This window comes from Carassius auratus, chromosome 19 (genome assembly GCF_003368295.1).
Source record: "Carassius auratus strain Wakin chromosome 19, ASM336829v1, whole genome shotgun sequence".
Taxonomy (NCBI): Eukaryota; Metazoa; Chordata; class Actinopteri; order Cypriniformes; family Cyprinidae; genus Carassius; species Carassius auratus.
Window position 1 is genome coordinate 17,271,561 of NC_039261.1, and position 20,048 is coordinate 17,291,608.

Consider the following 20,048-nt stretch of genomic DNA (forward strand, 5'->3'; position numbering starts at 1 on the left):
TCTCCAAAATGACTCAGGTGTTGTTAATGTAAATACTTCCTGAAATTGAATGCATGCCTGGAGAAAGCAGAGAATTGGTTTTCGTGCACTTGGGCTGCAATTTGTCTCTGTGAAGTTTGTTTTATGTGAATCAGAATTCACCTTTGTTTAGCTCTAAAATCATTTTGTTGATCTCCGATTGTCTTAAACCTGTTAAAGTTGCTTGCAGCAGAACTAATAACTTACATATGCATACAATATGAAGAATCTCAGGTGCCACAAAAATGATTGAAAGGATAGTTCACCCAAAACTGTACTCATCCTTAAATTGTAGGAGTTTGTTTCTTCTCATGCACAAAAGAAGGTATTGCGCACAGTCCTGGTAAAGTAGTTGACGTTAACCATTGCCTTCCATAGTATGGACAAAAACTATGGAAGTCAATGGCTGCCGTCAACTTGAGGGACATCATTTTCATTTTTGGGTGTAATATCACTTTAAAAGTGGCAGTAAAATCACAGAAGTGTGTCACAAAACACACGCCTAAAAATGATCACGTCAAGGTCAAAGAGAACAGATCTCTGATTGCAAGTTAGGATGTGCCTTATGTGCTGCGGACAAAGTCGAGAGCAGAAACCACAAGGACAGAATGAATAGAAGGTGTAGAATAAACCTGACGGAACATCAGCAAAGAAAAAGACAAAGCACCTGATGACATCTACACGTCTCATACCATCACAACCTACTGAAAACCTACGTCAAAATACGGCTTTTATTGCATTTATAACTCCGATCTGCTGAAATACTTTCTACGAAAGTGTGTGACAGAAACCAGATGTGTTCAGTGTTAATCCCAGCCGCTGGGCTCTCGGTCTGAAGTGTACTAGTGGGAGTACTTTTTGAAGAAACTGAATGTGATTTAAAGTAAAAGTGGCTTAATGTAATTGCAGTTTTCATCAAGTATTATAATTATCTGAAAAATGTAAAGCTTTTAGGCCACCACATCACCTCCCATGAAGCCCTACTGAAATATTTGACGTAATTTGCAACTCATTTCAATGAGGAAATCTGTTTACAGAAACTGATGGGAAAAAACAGATGCGAACACCTCCGGCATCATTCATGAAACACAAGACCAAATTCATTTCTGTGTAACAACATTCCTTCAGACATTTCCATTTGCTTAAACCTGTCAGACTTCTATATCTCACTGGCATATTTAAAATGGTCTTTACAGCTTTAATATCTGGCCTTCACAGTTTGTTTTCATCTACTAATGTCTTTTATTTACATTTATAGATATTTTGATATTTAAAAACTATGAAAATCATTCATTAAATCATTATTACATATTGTATTCAATTACATTTAATGCATTTCAATTAATTCATGAACGTGAAAAAAAAAAAAAAAAAAAAAAAAAAAGTGTGTTTCAAGGGCATTTCTTTTCTTAAAGACCACAAGGCCAAAAGTGCTCATAGGTGAACTAATGGATTTATGAGAGAAATTCATTCTGCTTGTTTCGTGAATGAAGCCCACTGCCGTTCTCTCCATGATCATGAATGACAGATTTTCACTCACACACACACACACAAGATGCTGTAATCTCATGCGTGACACACACTCATCAGCTCAATACAGTTCCCGTTTTCCCTCTCACCTCATTTACTTTAACCTCACATCTTCCCCTGCTTCTCCACCCGGCCGGCTGAAACTCAGACCCCTTCCGAAAGAGATTTTCATGTAAAGACTTATTTGAAGAAAAGACTCGGAAGACAATCATGCTTTGAGAATATTCAGTCTCTGCTCTAAGTTTAACAAAGCCACTGAGAGCAACACAGACGATCTGTGTGTGTGTGTGTGTATGTGAGAGATGTGTCTGAATGTGTGTTCAAAGCTGGGCTCCTCAGGGGCTCACAGGTTAAAGACCACCGTTACTGTGTGTTACAGATGAGGCATGAATCCATGAGCTGGTTACTGTATGATCGTCTCCTGTCTACCATAATCTTGAATCAAACTGAGGTGGTCCATCCCAAAACAAGGAACATCAGCGACTGCGTAACCACAATGACATTTTGTAGTGGCCGTATATTTCTCATAAAAGCCCCACTGTTCTCTTCTCCTAATAGTTTGTGATGAGCAAAGTAGCACATTCCCCAAATCGTCCACTTTAATTACCATACAAGTCTTGTATAAAGCCACTGAATGGACTGTAGTGTTGATTAAAGCTCATGAGTGGGTGTGGGGTTTGTCTCTCCGTCACTCCCATCCGATCTGACCCGGGGACCCACCAGCATGTGCTCTAGGTAGATCGGGGGGTGAGAGGTCAAGATGCACAGTCCGTTTTACATCATAGAAGGATACAGCAGCGACAGAATCTCTGGCGGCTCCCGCCCACCGATGGAGGCGGAGTCACGGGTGCAAAGTAGGCGTGGACTTTAATGTTGGGCAAGTGAGTCTACAGAGGATGCAAGAAAAAAGGAAAATGATTGAAAAATTGTGGATGTACACCTGGCAGGAAGCTCACTAGCATGAGATAACTTCCCACCCTATAAGACTGCGTATTTATGAAAAATAGTGAAGGCTAAAATGTTAAAACTCAATGTTACCATAAATAAACGTCAACAGATACAGCAATTCTGCATGGTGGCAAAAACAACCAAAGTTTAATCTGATACATGTCAGATAGATCATATCTAGCCACTTTGAGGTCAATAACTGTTGTGTTAGCGCCCTCTAGTGTCACAATCTGTGCTGGTTTTCTTACAAGGAGTTTGAGCTGAAATCAAATCAACTATGAATATTAAAGGGAAAAACTGGCTAAATACAGAAAATATGCCAAGATGACTAAAACAGGGGAAAAAAAGATAATTAGAAATATGTTTATAAGCAATAAAAACAGGAAATGCACATAAATTACATTAAAAAATGTGAATAAAAGCCAACTCAAAATATTACTACTATAATAGTCAATGGATAGTAAACACTTTTTTTTTGTTCTGTTATTTTCTTGGTCAATTTTGAACAATTTTATATTGTATGATTTTTATATTATATTTGTTTTAGGTTATAAAAACGTGCAATAGTCCAAAAACAATCCTACAATTTAACTACAACAGTTAAAATAAAACAAATCACTAATCTCTCCCTCCAGTTACATTTATATTTGAACCATTTTTTTATTTATTATGAACTGAACCAAAATCACAGTGAATTGATCCCAATTTACATGATTTAGTCTAATGAAATATTGTGTGAAATATCTGCACTTGTAATATTTTCTTTACCCATTTAAACCCAATTCTTGGGACCATACTGAGCAGTGCAAATGAGTCCTCCATCTAGAACCTACAAGGTTTTACATTTAGGACCAATAATAGACTGCAGGGCTCACCCTCAAGCGCTTGATGCCGGCGCGGGTGATCTGTTGACAGTCGTACAGCTCGATGCGGTCCAGGCTGTGACAGGTCTTCAGATGCTCTAAAGACGCGTCTGTAATGAGCGGGCAGTTGTCGAGCTCGATCACCTCCAGTCGGTCGTGAGCGCAGGGTCCGCTGCCCAGCTGCCTGATGCCATCATCAGTGATGAGCTCACAGTGAGACAAACTCTGCAACACATAAACAAGAAATCCGTGGTCTTTTTCTCCTTTGATTTTTTTTTTTTAATAATTGATCACACTAAATCAAATTGACAGCTCTAAATAAAGTCATGATCAAACAGAAATAGTGACCGATTTTTTCTTCTGGATTGTGATTATATGAAATGACAAAAACATATGCATAAATTAACTGGTCATAGTAAGATCTATAACAGGCATTTAAAATGCTGACTTTAAAATATGCAGTGCCATTTTTTTGGTACACTTTTGTGTTTTAATCCTTACCAGAACCTGGAGTCGAGGGCAGTGTAGAGATAGCTGGATGAGCGTTCCATCTGTAATCTATAGAGAAAATAGAAAGCCATGTGATAATTACATTGTTGCATGTTTGCATTGATTTCTGTGCAAAAGAACATACAAAATCATTTGAATGATAATATTAAAAATAATGATATACAATATACAGTATACAGTATTGTTCAAAATAATAGCAGTACAATGTGACTAACCAGAATAATCAAGGTTTTTAGTATATTTTTTATTGTTACGTGGCAAACAAGTTACCAGTAGGTTCAGTAGATTGTCAGAAAACAAACGAGACCCAGCATTCATGATATGCACGCTCTTAAGGCTGTGCAATTGGGCAATTAGTTGAAAGGGGTGTGTTCAAAAAAATAGCAGTGTCTACCTTTGACTGTACAAACTCAAAACTATTTTGTACAAACATTTTTTTTTTCTGGGATTTAGCAATCCTGTGAATCACTAAACTAATATTTAGTTGTATGACCACAGTTTTTTAAAACTGCTTGACATCTGTGTGGCATGGAGTCAACCAACTTGTGGCACCTCTCAGCTGTTATTCCACTCCATGATTCTTTAACAACATTCCACAATTCATTCACATTTCTTGGTTTTGCTTCAGAAACAGCATTTTTGATATCACCCCACAAGTTCTCAATTGGATTAAGGTCTGGAGATTGGGCTGGCCACTCCATAACATTAATTTTGTTGGTTTGGAACCAAGACTTTGCCCGTTTACTAGTGTGTTTTGGGTCATTGTCTTGTTGAAACAACCATTTCAAGGGCATGTCCTCTTCAGCATAGGGCAACATGACCTCTTCAAGTATTTTAACATATGCAAACTGATCCATGATCCCTGGTATGCGATAAATAGGCCCAACACCATAGTAGGAGAAACATGCCCATATCATGATGCTTGCACCTCCATGCTTCACTGTCTTCACTGTGTACTGTGGCTTGAATTCAGAGTTTGGGGGTCGTCTCACAAACTGCCTGTGGCCCTTGGACCCAAAAAGAACAATTTTACTCTCATCAGTCCACAAAATGTTCCTCCATTTCTCTTTAGGCCAGTTGATGTGTTCTTTGGCAAATTGTAACCTCTTCTGCACATGCCTTTTTTTTAACAGAGGGACTTTGCGGGGGATTCTTGAAAATAGATTAGCTTCACACAGACGTCTTCTAACTGTCACAGTACTTACAGGTAACTCCAGACTGTCTTTGATCATCCTGGAGGTGATCATTGGCTGAGCCTTTGCCATTCTGGTTATTCTTCTATCCATTTTGATGGTTGTCTTCCGTTTTCTTCCACGTCTCTCTGGTTTTGCTCTCCATTTTAAGGCATTGGAGATCATTTTAGCTGAACAGCCTATCATTTTTTGCACCTCTTTATAGGTTTTCCCCTCTCTAATCAACTTTTTAATCAAAGTACGCTGTTCTTCTGAACAATGTCTTGAACGACCCATTTTCCTCAGCTTTCAAATGCATGTTCAACAAGTGTTGGCTTCATCCTTAAATAGGGGCCACCTGATTCACACCTGTTTCTTCACAAAATTGATGACCTCAGTGATTGAATGCCACACTGCTATTTTTTTGAACACACCCCTTTCAACTAATTCAACTAATTGCCCAATTGCACAGCCTTAAGAGCGTGCATATCATGAATGCTGGGTCTCATTTGTTTTCTGAGAATCTACTGAACCTACTGGTAACTTGTTTGCCACGTAGCAATAAAAAAATATACGAAAAACCTTGATTATTCTGGTTAGTCACATTGTACTGCTATTATTTTGAACAATACTGTATATCAAAATATATAGTCATTTATAAAATACAAAACTGGAAATAATATTAAGTTATTTTATCTTAAAATAAGATTACTAATGAAAGCATATTTTATAATCTAAGTGGTACTCAAAATATTTTCTGCAATTCTAAAAAAAGAACTGCAAGATGTAAACTCATGCTTGAGGCATGAATTGCAAGAATTCAGTTAGTGTATGTTCCCAAATTCTGATTTATAACTTGAAATTCTATTTTTATATATACAGTATCTCTCAATTCTTGAGTTTTCATCTTTTATCCCCCAGAATCAGTGTTGGGTGTAACGCGTTACAAAGTAACGCGTTACTGTAATAATATTACTTTTTTCAGTAACTAGTAGTGTAAGGCATTACTCGTCTGAAAATGGTAATATTATTACAGTTTTCCCAAGCTAGTTACTTGCGTTACATTTGCCAGTAGCACCTTCATCACACACAAGGCACACAACACAGAGAACAGAAGGGAAGGGAAGGAGGGCGTGAATGGAACAGTGATTGGTCTGGGTTTGGCACGAGGTATCATTTACCATCACTGATTGGTCGACAGCCGGCAGCAGAGCGGCACGCTCAGACAGATGGGGAAAATGGAAGCGTCAACAACGGCAAGCTCTTTTTCAGAGGAAGGTTCCCAGCAACAGAAAGCTAGTTTCGACGGGTGGAGATTCAGTAATTATTTTGTAGGGGTGCTCCGATCACGATCGGCCGCTCGTTAATGCGCATCTCAGTAAAGCCGGTTCTCTAATCAGCGGTTTATTCCATCAGGTGCGTGAACCATATGTTCATACAACCGTGCCAATAAACGCTGAAAATGAACGTGGATTTGCGCATCTTCTCAGTTAATAACGGCTCTGTGTAGTAACAGCTGCTCAATGTGAAATCACGCACCTGATGGAATTAACCGCTGATTAGAGAACAGGTGTACTGACGAGCAGTAATATAAGTGAGTTGTGTAAACAGTGATTTATGTGACTTCAATTATTTCTTATTAAACTGAAATCGAAAAGTAAAAAGTATTTTTTGGAAAAACCACATCCTGGTGTTAGTCTTCATATGCTGCTGAATAGTGTTAACACGGATATAGAAAAATAAGGAGTGCAAGAGATTGATTCCTAATGTCAGTTTATTTTTAATTAATACTACAGTAGTTCGGTTCCCTTTACATCTTTAACTACCCGTTAATTTATCAATTGAATGGGTGACCTATCCTCATTAATAGAGCAAACATTTGCCCCCCCCTGAGAGAATTGGCAGGAGCCGCCACTGATAAAGACCCTAAAGAACACTCCTCCTTTGTATGTTCTCCCTCCATCTGATGCATCTCAGGCAATCATAGAGTAATTAAGAAAAAAAGATGTAACTAGTAATATAACTAGTAATATAACTAGTTACTTTCTCCAGGGAGTAATAAAGTAAAGTAAGGCATTACTATTTTTGAGAGTAATATGTAATATGTAATATATTACTTTTTTGAGTAACTAGCCCCAACACTGCCCAGAATTGTGAGACAAAAAGTCACAATTTTTATGTTTTATTCCATGGTAGAAACAAGATTCCACATCTAGTAGTATTAGACAATAACACAATGATCATAAAAACTAAAGATTTTATTTAAAAAACGCATTCAGGCTTACGATTTAAAACCTTTTCAAACATTTATAAGGTTTTCACTTTTATAATTTGGAAAATATTGCTCAAAGAATGTTTTATGAATACGATTTTTATTTTATATTTCCTGCTCTTTAACTGATCACAAATATTTATTAAAAAAAATATCAAATTCCTTTTTATATAAAGAAAATAATCCATACTTTTCAAGTTCCTTCTCTTAAAGAGTCACCGTTCAAATTTCACCCATTTTAAAAGTGACTAATCACTTCAATGGGCAACAAAAAATATTTCAGAGGGTTTTATCAAATGCAGTGTTCCACGTTAAGAATTAAAAACATTTAATACTGCATGTAACAATATTTGAACATCATTATTCATTACTCTCAATGCCAAACCACAGTGACTTACCTGTACACACTCTTCTAAATCCATCTTTTCTAATTCATGACAATTCTGGAAACAAATGAAAGCGTGAGAGAACAGAAGATCAAACCACACGCTGGATTTGTGTTGTTAGAAGCTCTGGAGGGAGGTCTGAGCTGTGGGAAAGTTTACTCACCCGCGCTAGTGAGGTGAAGCCTACATCTGTAAGCTGAGAGCAGCGAGCCATCTCTAATATTCTACACAGACACAGAGATCAATGATGCATCGGTTAAAAGAGGAGAAAAACGGGCTTGCAGCTGATGTGTGGGTTACACACCTGAGGCGAGGGCAGTTTTGGCCCAAGGCATTGAGAATAGCGTCTGTGATGTTTGCGCAGCCGGACACACATAAAGACTGCAGCCGATGGCACCCGCGACAGATGGTTATGAGACCTTCATCTGTGATCTGCTGCTCGATTCACACACAGACAGAGCTGCATGAGGAACTCACCCGCAGGATATATTCACACCCGCCCGACCCCTGTACGACTGAATGTGTGCGACTTACTGAACACGTCTGCAAATTGAGTGTGACCAGCTCTGGACAGTGTGCTCCAATATGCTGAAGTGCTTCATCATCCAACTATGAAGAGAGAAAACATAAGAGACAGAGAGAGAGAGACAGATAATGAATGGATTTAAAGGGACAGTTCACACTAAAATAAAACTTGTCATTATTTACTCACCCTCGTGTCGTTTCATGCCTATTTATTTTTTTAAGCATTCATTTATTTTCTTGTCCCTGTCTGGTTGCCATTGTATGAAAAATCCCAGAAAACAGTTAACCCTGATATTAATCAAATTTTTTAGGTTATCTGACAATTTAGGCCCATTCAATTTGTGCTTCAATTTCTATATTTTCATTTTATTTATTTTAGTTTATGTTTCAGAAAATTTCTTATGTGCTTTTATTTATATTTCTTATATTTTAGTTTTGGTCATTTTAGCATCTACTTATTTCAATTAACTGAAAAAAAAATCTTATTTCATTATTTTTTTAACATTTATGTTTGTTTGTTTTTGCATCAATAATTTGAATATTTATTTTATTTCTGCTTAATTTAACCTTTTAATTTGTTTTAATCAATGCATGCATTTGAGTCAGGACTATATAATTTTATTACCATTCTGAATTACATTTTCATATTATGTTTTCTATTTCTATTTTAGTTTAAGTAATTCGGTTATGTGCTTTCTAGTTCTTATTAGTTTTTATATATGGCTTAAATTTTTATTTCAGTTTTAGCAATTACTAAATGTAGTAAGCCAATAAATTTCAGCTTAATTCAGTCAGCAGCCAAAAGCAACATTTCTAATTTTCGTTTTGTCTTCTAAATTTTTTATTTTCTTTTTTTAAGACTCATCAAAACTGAGTTTTTTACACTGTTAAAGAGTTGGATTCCCATGCTAAACATGGACAAAGTTTCAAAAATTAAGTTAAACATTTGAAGGAGTATTCTTGTTCCCAAAATACTCCTTCCGGTTTGTCACAAGTTTCGGAAAGTTTTTTTAGAGTATGGCTCTGTGTGGATCCTGAGGCACTTCTGCCGGAAGAGCGCGCGCTCCCGTATAGCAGAGCAGAGACATTCACTGATCAGAGCGAGAGCGTCGCGAAATGTCACAAAAGGAGTGTGTTTTTGGTTGCCAGGGCTAGACAACCTTGCACAGATTACCAAAAAAAAAAAAACAGCATTAAGGGACCAGTGGATGGAGTTTATTTTTACAGAGCATCAACGGAGTTGTGCAAGTGTTTTTGTTTGTTCCCTGCATTTCGAAGATGCTTGTTTTACAAACAAGACCCAGTTTGACGCCAGACTTGCATATCATTTATTTCTTAAGGATAATGCAGTCCCAACGAAAAAGGGCCACGATCGTGTGTTGGAACCGCAGGCGGTGAGTAAAACTGCTTCAAATATCTCTGCCTTCTTGTTAGTGCGTCCGCCTCCCATGCCAGAGACCCAGGTTCGAGCCCCGCTCGGAGCGAGTCGTTGCTGATGCTGCTCTCGTTCAGTTACAGCCTCGGGATCTGATTCTGGATCATAAATAAACAGCTGAATCTGACTGTGTTACATCCATAAATTCCTGTGAGTGCCTGCTCTCTCTCTCGCTTTTTCCCTCCCTGGCTGTCAATCTCTTGTCTGCTGATTGGCTCTGGAAGCTGTCCGTCTTCATTAATCAATGTGACACCGACCTATGCAGTGCCAGTAAAAGTTTCCACCATCAGATAAGCCATGGCTTGTCTGGGATGATGTTTTTTCCCTCACGGTAATGTCACAGCTTCCACATGCTCTCAACGCAAAAGCCTACCGGCGCTCGTGATTCTTTAGCTCCGCCCACACGTCACGCCTCCAGCCGGTCGTGTTTTTCCGGGAAAAATCGGTACAGACTATCTTTCTCTTATAAATATAATAAAAATAAAGACTTTTTGGAGTTATGAAGGATGCAGTACTACTCTATAGGTACTCAAGATTAACAGGATATTGAGTGAAAACAAGCATTTCACCCCCCCCCCCCCCTTTAAATGTTTCCTTTTTTACAGCATTATTTAAATGACCAAAAATAATGGTTTTAGCTTTTATTAACAGTTATATCATTGAGGAGAAGAGCTAGTAATTAATTTTATTTCTCTTTTTTCCAGATCTTTAATTTTTAGTTAACAGTACTGTGGGGGTGGACAGTGCTAGTGACACACATCTCACATTTAAAGATTTATTAAAAAGCTAGCTATAACTGTGTCTAAATAACACAGAAAGGGACAGTGAAGAAAGCTTGAACATGAGTTACCTGTGTGCAGCCCTTGAGGAACAGCCCTTTGAGTCCTGGACAGCATCTCACAAGCGCTTGTATGCCATCTTTGGTCACCTGATCACACCACGAGATGTTCAGCTGCTCTAGCAATGGACAGCCCTCGCTAAAATGACACAGACAGAGTCATTTAGCCCTAGAGAAGCATTCTGCATAACCAGCAAGTGTGTGCATCCATGAACGCTGACCTCAGAGCTTTGAGGGACAGGTTTGTGATCGAGGTGCAGGAGGCAAGATCCAGGTGCTTCAGTTTGGGACAAAATTTACTCAAGCTGTTACAGGTACTGCAAAAAGAAAGAAAGAAGTTTTAACAGAGATCAACAACCATTTCCACACACATCGCATCTTTCTCTCACCTGTCAGTGATCTTGGTGCAGCCGTTGAGGCTGAGCAGCTCTATATTTCTGCAGTTCTGGGCAAACGTTCTGTGAAAGACAAAAACTCATTTTATATGAAACATTAAACAATGCTTGAATTTCCTTTCAAGCTGCAATAATTGTCTTGAGTATAAATGTAACGTCTTTCAGAATGGAAAGCAGACAACATCAAGAACAAAGTGACAAAATAAACTGAAGTGTTCTTTGCTCTAAAACTATTAACGTAAGGTTTTTACGTTAAAACTTTAAATAGAGAGTAAAATTTACAAATAATGTACTCAGCCCCTTGTCATCCAAGATGTTCATGTCTTTCTTCAGTCGTAAAGAAATTATGTTTTTGGAGCAAAACATTTCAGGATTTCTCTCCATATAATGGACTTCTATGGTGTCCCGAGTTTGAACTTCCAAAATGCAGTTTAAATGCAGCTTTAAATGGCTCTAAAAGAACCCAGCCAAAGAAGAAGGTTCTTATCTAGTGAAACAATCTGTTATTTTCCAAAAAAAAATTACAATTCATTTATTTTTTAACCTTAAACGCTGTGTGAACTCAGTTTTTTCTGGTTGAAGACAGGGTAGGTCTAAAAACTCCCATCTCATTTTATCATTTTTTATAAAGGGTGTTTGATCTTTGCATGTTCACTTTGTAAACACTGGGTCGGTACTTCTGCAGCGATGTAGGATGATTTTCAAGTTGGAGGAGAAAATTAGATGGGAGTTTTTAACTGTCATGAACCGGAAAAAAGCTTGAGTTGACACAGAGCTTGACAAGACAAGCGTTTGAGGTTAAAAAGTATATACTGTATTTTTCGGACTATAAGTCGCACCTGAGTATAAGTCGCATTTGTTCAAAAATACATCATGACGAGGAAAAAAACATAAGTCACATTGGACTATAAGTCGCATTTATTTAGAACCAAGCACCAAGAGAAAACGTTACCATCTACAGCCGCGAGAGGGCGCTCTATGTTTATTAGTGGTAGACTACAGGAGCAGTGAGCAGCATAGAGCACCCCCTCGCGGCTGTAGAAGGTAATGTCTTCTCTAGGTTTATGTCAAATAAATTTTGATAAATAAGTCGCACCTGACTATAAGTCACAGGACCAGCCAATCTATGAAAAAAAAAGTACGACTCATAGTCCGGAAAATACAGTAAATTGTATATATATATATATTTTTTTTTTTTTTTTTTTTTTTTTTTAGAAAATAGCTGATTGTTTGATAAGACCTTTCTTCTTCGGCTGAGATTGTTTAGAGCCATTTAAAGCTGCATTTAAACTGCATTTTGGAAGTTCAAACTCAGGTGCACCATAGAAATCCATTATATGGAGAGAAATCCTGAAATGTTTTGCTCAAAAAACATAATTTCTTCATGAATGAAGAAAGAACATCTTGGAAGGCAAGGGGGTGAGTACATTATCAGTAAGTTTTTGTTCTGGAAGTGAATGCAAAGGTACAATAAGCAAATCCAGCTTTTTTTATGTTGCTAAACCAGAAATCAAAATTCTTTACGCAGAAAGTATTTACTAAATGATATCTCACAACACCTTATCACTGACAGCATTTTTAATGCAACACACAAGCCCAAATATTGAACCGATCAAATTTGCCATATTAAAAGTTTGGGGTGAGTAAGATTTTTTCTACTTTTCATTCAAAAAATATATTGCAGAAATAATATTGTGATATTGCTAAATATGACTGCTTTTTAAATAGCTGTCTTATATTTGAATATTGTAATTTATTCCTATGATGCAAAGCTGAATTTTCAGCATCATTACTCCAGTCTTCAGTCTCGCATGATCAACCAAAAACATTCAATATGCTGATGAAAAAAAAAACATTATTATTGTCAGTGCTGAAAATAGTTGAGCTGCTTTGCATTTTTGGGGAAAGTGTGATGCATTTTTCATAATGCTTTTAGATGAACACAAAGAACAAAAACATTATAAATGTCTTCACTTTGGTTCAAAAACGTACTGACTCCAAACTTCTGAACAGCAGTGTAAATTGCTTTGGATAAACCTTCTGTCAAATGCATACATGTAAATGTATTTAAAAAAAAAGTCTTGGAGTCTTGGTTTTTTTGTGCCCCCATCTTCAAAAGGGTCTTCAAGAATGAACAGTTTCTTCTTTTGGTTGTGAAAATGTGCTCTTCACAGATAAGCATTCATCTGTCCCTCTATCCCACCTGAGAGCGCTGTCTCCAACCCCCAGACATCCTCGAAGACTTAACTTCCTTAGGAAGCCTCCACACCGTTTTGAGATGTTCTCCACCACACGGCCCTGTAAATACAGAGATTTATTAGCCACTTTTGTATTAAATACTGCCTGAAATCCCTTGTATTTCAGTATTCAGAACAAAATGTGGACTGTCCAGATTAAAGGCCCCATTATTCTTCAAACGAAATCAAAGAACGAACAGATATGACATAATTTTGAACAAAATCAGGCCAAAACAAACTTAGTTTTTAGTTATTTTCAGCAGTGCGAAACAGCTGACCAAAGCAAACTTTCTGGGGGAATTCGTTCGAGTTCGCGAGCGTTGCGACATGTTTACATTAATCTACATCCCGCCTCCATCAGCGCAGGGGTGTGGAAAAGTTTGAAATCATCGCTCAGCCTTTTCGAACTTCTTTTTGCCCCAAAATGAAGAACGAAAATTAACTTTCATTTGCAGTAAATACGGGGGCCTTAAGAGCAACTACTGTCTACTCACCTCAATGTCTCTCTGGAAGTCAAAGAGGTCAATGCGCTGCCAGTTACTGCCATCCAGGGCTAACACGTTCCATGACTGAGAAAAGAGAGGGAAAATGAGAAACAGAAACTCAATCCACTTAGAATAAAATAGTCGCAAAAAAAAAAAAATCCCTCCATAGACAGCCATTCAAAAGTAGCTTTATATCCTGACGAAGTATCACTGCAAGCAACATTCAATCCACTAAATATTTCATGTTATAGTCTTAGAGGCTCTTAAAAGGGTGAAATGAGCAAATGTCAAAACAGACACTTATCGTGCCACAACACACACTTACTCGGGAGACTTGTGCGCAGCGGCAAAGTGTGACTACATCCAGAAATGAGAAAATTCTGCAGGAAGACATCAGAACTATTAGCAAAAATCATTAACAAAAAGCTGGGATAGAAGAGTCATCAAAGTCTTCGTCATTTCTGTTCGTTCGAAAACAAGTCTACGCTCTAAAAACAGCAAAGACAAGGAGAGATGAAGAAGACAGAGATGATTAAGATCGTTATTAAAATAAGGAAATGAAGCAGGAAGAGAGAGAAGTGCTGAATGGGTTTCACACCAACCGTAACAACAGTTCCTTCGGCAGCTTCTTGTTGATAACAGCCTCGTCATTATTGGAGAACATCTGAGGAGACAGAAAGGCATGCATTTAGAAAACTGTGTGGCTCATGAGTTCAAAGGTCAGCAACAGGATTTTACAGCAAAATGCACACTTTCAACAATACAACAACAAGCCAATACTTCTGTGACCACAAGAGTCTTTTATATTCTTATGTGAAAAAACTGAGCCTGTCGTTTTATAACAAGGTTCTTTGAAGCATTATGCATCAAATCGATTTTACTGAAATAACTGTCAAGTTACACAAATGGCAGTTACTGCTTCCTAAAATGTGCAGCAATGGATTAATAATGACTTATTAGCTTTTATTTTTATATTTTCCATTCATAATCAGTTCACCTGATCAGCAATGGATCCTCTGCAGTGAATGGGTGCCGTAGGAAGGAGAGTCCAAAAAGCTGATACAAATAACAATTCACATTCACTTGTGAAACAAAGAGCTGTGTTTGTAAGAAACAAATTCAGAATTTTCATCAGCTGTTCGGACTCTCATTCTGACGGCACCCATTCACTGCGGAGGATCCATTGCTGAGCAAGTGATGTAATGCTAAATTTCTCAAAATCTGTTCTGATGAATAAAAGAATAATTAATTTTTTCTAATTTTGGAGTAACTAATTTAAAGTAGACATAATGTTTCAAGCTAAGGATACTTTTTTTTGTCACTTTCTGTAAAGCGGCAGTAGTGCAGAATGCATTTTAACACAAACAATTACACAAATCAAATTTTTCTGGAAAAGAAAATTATAATTTCAATCACAAATTCTATTTTTTTTTTGTCCTACAGGATGGACTTTGTGCCAGATACTACACGAAATTTACCTTATCTTGCTCCCAACAAACCACAAAACCTTTTTTCCAAGTGGTAACAAGAGATACAGATTGTCCTGCTGAATAATTCAGACTGGACCGGATGTTCCCTTTTTTAAGAAGTGTCTACCTCACATCCAAGAATAGTGGAGCATGCATAAAAAGTTTATTATTAAAACACAAAATCACTGATATCTTTTTATGACCCCATCTCGATCTGAACAAGAATCTGATCGCAGCAGTCTGTTGATGCCTCTTTGTCAAAATTCACTAATTAACACAGAAAATGTATTACAGATAATGACAGGGTTGAACAAGATCGTTGGAATCACTTTCAGAATGAAGAACATATAAAACATTGACAGCCAATCAGAATCCACCTGACATTAAAGAGATCAAGCATCATGCAGTGTGTGCTTATAATAAACCGACCGTACATTAGTGTGGACGCTAATACAGTTACTGTCATCTTTATGGTTCGTTTTTGTTGTGAACAGGCCAATATTAAGTCATATTTTTACAGTTTCACCACTCCAGAGACTGTTCACTTTCATTGTCATGGAAAAACTGCTTAGACATTCTGTTAAAGCTCTTCTAGTGTTACACAGAAGAAAGAAAGCCACTACAGGTTTGAAATGACATGAGGGGGAGTAAATGATGAGTGAACTTTCATTTTTGGGTGAACCGTTCCTTTACAGCATTGACTCAGCTGAGAAAGACAAACAAACAATGTGTGAGATAGCTTACAGCTATTCTTTATTATCCAGGCTGTATGGAGCAACCTTCCATCTGTTTGTTTGTTTGAGGATGAGCCGTGTGATGTCTGACTGCAAACTGTTACAAACCAGGAATGATTGATCACTCGTTTCCAGCTCAGCTGAAACACTGTATGTCGCCAGATGACTTTTCTCATGACCAGATCCCTTTTATATCGAAATGTCTCCTCTAATTGTTTTTACATGGGTGAAAACCACACAAAGATGAGTGCAGGTCATACTTTACGATCAAAAAAAAATTAATTAAAATGAAAAAAAATATATATATTAGGTTTTTTTTCTCCATTTTAGTAGTTTTGGTTCTCAGCAGGCAAGTGTTTATGTCACCTGTTTGAATATTTTCTGATTATCATTGCACTCATTAATTATACAGTTGACTCCTACCGACTACAATTTTAATGAATGAAATTTCTGTTATATTAGTTAACTTTTAATGACCAGAAAAAGTGACTCACTTCCTTTTACATGGTATGCAACAGCTTCTAGAGCTCTGACTGGCTTAGATATCTTTGTCAGCTAAACCTTCTGTTGACCCATAAACAACCGTTTCCTCAGTAAAATTGTTGTATGCTATATTCATATTTTCAGGCAATATTGCTACAATCAAGCAACTGAGCATAATATGAACTGTCAGTCGCTTGTAAATATAACTCATGCTGCCGTCACCAGAACAATGTCCACACAATCACTCAGATCCTAAAAAAAGACACAGGCCTAAGCCGGTAACAATGCAGTGCTTCTTAAATACTAATTGCATTCATGTCTTTGCAATAGAAATACTGCAAATAGGCCTTGTATCTTAACAGAAATGAACCTAGTAATCATAATTTCCATTTAAATGGCCTAGTTATTATTGTAAAGTCATAATGAACTATTATGATTATGGGAGGTCCTTCAAAGGTTAACAAGAAAGTTTCAGAAGTTGCATGATTTTGTGGCATTTGTGTCTAGTATAAGTTTTCAGAAATGCACAAACTTTATCACAAATAAATGTGTTTTGATTGTAATTACTGAATGTTTATTTAATAAATCCCATTCTTTTATGCTTGGCACTGTCACTTTTCAACCACACTGAAATTGTTATCAGAAATAAACATTTAAATGTCATACAAAGAGGACAGCTAGTCTATGTAAAATGATTGGTGATTTGTCAGTGATGTCACACCCTGAATGGTTAAAATGGCTTTTCAAGTTGTGTATACTCTGTATAGAGAGTTAAACACCTGTGGTAATGTGGTGGAAACTGGACACCCATGGTAAATTTTGGTTAGGATAGGATTATATTCCAACGTATTACATGCAGGGTAGATCAACACTGGGGCATTACATAACAAAATAATCTTTAGTAACTGCCTAAAATGTATTCACTTAGACATTGCATGTCTACATCTGATCTTTAAGAGCAACTACCCACAACATTAAAGCATAGCATCAATGCCATGTGTGTCAATGGCCAATGGTTGTGTGTCAAACCTAGTAAGCCGCCTACCTAGACAGCATCACAGACGACCAAAACTGCAGCACGCACTCTAAGTAGTCAGCACACTAAGTTTTGAGACACACCCGATGTAAACACAGTTATAACTTGTTTAAACACGATTGATCTTGTGTCTTCGAGTGAAGCAACAAACTAAATGTTTGCGTAAAGTCCCAGCTTTCCTATGTAGTCAAGAGCTGTGATGCGCTTGTGTTTTTACCCGTAAAGGCCCGTGTATATATATCCAGCTTTTGTTTTGGCCGGCTGTTTTTTCTTCCCCACTTCAGCCTGTGGGCCTACCACCATTATCCGTCTCCTATAATCTCAGCTAACCAGTTTAATTTAGAAAAGCCTTCGAAGCGTAGCTCGCAACCTACTGTTGCTTCACGTAAACAACAGAGGATATATTAAAGCACCTTTTGTGACTCTATAAGCTAGGAACAATGGTTGTGTTTATACAAGCAGACACAAAGCAGACCTGACAAGAAACAAAATACAGCGACTTAAAAGAGACATAACGCTGGATTTGAGGTTGGCTTTGGTCAACATACATTACTGAAAGTGTTTTACAGACTGTCAAGTGATTAGAAGAGCTGAACTCATATGTATGATTGCGGAAGCTCGGCCTCTTCTACAGCAACAACACGTAGAATCCTCCGTTATTTAAGACGTTTAGGAGTAAAAACGCACGATTGTTTACATCGACATGTCAATCTGTAAATAAGCAGTGGCTACTTGCCTCGAAGCGACTCCGAGAGACGCCGTTCACCTCTTTGCCCATCCTGAACACGGTACAGTCGGTCGACCGGAGATGAAACGCGCGTCCGGTTATTAAAAGGAGGCAGATGCGTCGGTGCCGCTGGTTTCCGTCGAGCTCATGCCGTGTTTTCGCTTAATTTCCTCGCGATTGGTATACGGCGAAGATGCAGCAGAGCCCCAGTGGTTGAAGTATGAACGAATCAAGCTTATCTCGTGTTGTGTTGCGGATCACCCCCTCCCCTTTACCTTCACCATAACTAGATGTGACAGTTTTCACATTTGAAAACGACACCTTAGTCAATATTGATAATAAATATTGCAGTTTTATCTATCCATACGCATTTGTCAGACTGGATTCATTTGTAGTAACGTTACTTTAAAGCTAGTATGTGTGGTAAGTTAGTACCCGCAGTCAAAGTCTAAAGTTATTATTGTCTGTGGATAACTTTCAGCGTCTTAAAGGTTGAATTTGAGTCATTTTTGATCAAATATTACAAGTTTTGTAGATGACATATTACCAATCTTGGAATTTTATCCATTTATTAAAAAATATATGTGAGCGATGTCTTTTCAGATTAATTCAATGTATTATTTATAGTTTGACACTGAAAGTTTGTTTGTTTGGCGTGATGAGGATATCAAGACATTTCTGTGGGTCAGTGTGTACAGAGTACTTATAAAAAGTGAAATATGTGTCCTATTGTACAATGCAAAGTGTACAGACTGCAAACCATTTTTCTCTCGTTATTGTTATGCTCATTTCCGGTTTTGAGGCATTAGCCCCGCCTCCGACGCTAGTAGCCAATAGGAACCCAAAGATTGTCTATGTCATTTGACGTAATCGTGGTGGTAACACGAGGCAGCGTTTTCCCAAACAAACGACACTATTGAATGGTTCAGCAACACGGTTACACTTATCACATTAAAAAGTTAGATCAGAGAAAATAATTTAAGAACATCCAAAATATTTTTTTTACTAATATTATAATCACAATAACACATTTTAGCTGTTTACACTGTATTTATGTGGCCAAATGGAATGCTTTAGTAAACTGAAATCTTGCACATCTTCTAGATTTTATTTTCAGACACGAATGTTAGAGAACTACCTCCTGACTGTATACATCCTAAAGACACCGGTCTAAAATATGTATGAAGTTATAATTGTAAAATACTGCAAATGAAGATTTAAAAATAAAAAATAACAAAAAATATTCAGAGGAAAGTTGCTGCACTTCTGTTCTAGAAATGAAAAGGTTCATCTATCTATCTATCTATCTATCTATCTATCTATCTATCTATCTATCTATCTATCTATCTATCTATCTATCTCTCTGTGTTTGAGTGTGTGTGTGTAGAGAGAGGATTGATTACCAAATAATCCTCTAATCAATACAGAATAAATATTAAATCTTAAAGATCAGGTCCTTTCTTTCTGAACATGCTGCACAACTCCTTGTTCAATCTCTTGTTCTGTCCAGGCTGGACTATTCTAATGCCCTCTTGGCAGGTCTTCCAGCCAGTTCTATCAAACATTTACAATTAATCCAGAACGCGGCAGCAAGATTAATTTTTAATGAGCCGAAAAGAATGCAAGTCACACCTCTGTTTATCAATTTGCACTGGCTACCAATAGCTGCTCGCATAAAATTCAAGGCATTGATGTTTGCTTACAAAACCACCGCTGGCTCTGCACCCATTTAAATGTATTGCTTCAGACTTATGTGACCTCTAGAAGCTTGATTGTGCCATCCCAAAGAAGCAGTGTCACTTTTACAGACTTTTAAATGAAATATTCCCTCCTGGTGGAATGACCTCCTGAACTCAATCCGAGCAGCTGAGTCCTTAGTCATCTTCAAGAACTAGCTAAAAAGCCATCTCTTCCATCTTTATTTGATCCTCTAACTTTAGCACTCACTATTCTAATTCTATTCTTAAAAAAAAAATCTAACCTCC

At 37.4% G+C, this 20,048-nt stretch overlaps 1 protein-coding gene across 1 annotated transcript; it reads right to left on the reverse strand.

Moving 5' to 3' along the window:
- Positions 1–1,757: 1,757 nt before the first annotated feature.
- Positions 1,758–18,436, reverse strand: LOC113119640 (F-box/LRR-repeat protein 20). Its single transcript, XM_026289251.1, has 15 exons — positions 18,073–18,436; positions 14,217–14,278; positions 13,940–13,994; positions 13,624–13,698; positions 13,096–13,190; positions 10,887–10,955; positions 10,719–10,814; positions 10,510–10,636; positions 8,234–8,308; positions 8,004–8,134; positions 7,863–7,923; positions 7,712–7,756; positions 3,861–3,917; positions 3,372–3,584; positions 1,758–2,435 (listed from the first exon to the last, which is right to left on the reverse strand). The coding sequence occupies exons 1-15, from the start codon at positions 18,112–18,114 to the stop codon at positions 2,328–2,330; spliced, it is 1,311 nt and encodes a 436-aa protein (XP_026145036.1). The 5' UTR covers positions 18,115–18,436; the 3' UTR covers positions 1,758–2,327.
- Positions 18,437–20,048: the final 1,612 nt, after the last annotated feature.

Excerpts from the sequence above, each read along its gene's own strand:
- LOC113119640 (XM_026289251.1), bottom strand. The coding sequence starts at position 18,114 with ATGGGCAAAGAGGTGAACGGCGTCTCTCGGAGTCGCTTCGAG. Across the intron at positions 3,585-3,860 it reads GCCCTCGACTCCAGGTTCTG|AGTTTGTCTCACTGTGAGCT; the intron begins GTAAGGATTAAA and ends TATGTGTTGCAG. Across the intron at positions 2,436-3,371 it reads CCGGCATCAAGCGCTTGAGG|ACTCACTTGCCCAACATTAA; the intron begins GTGAGCCCTGCA and ends CATCCTCTGTAG.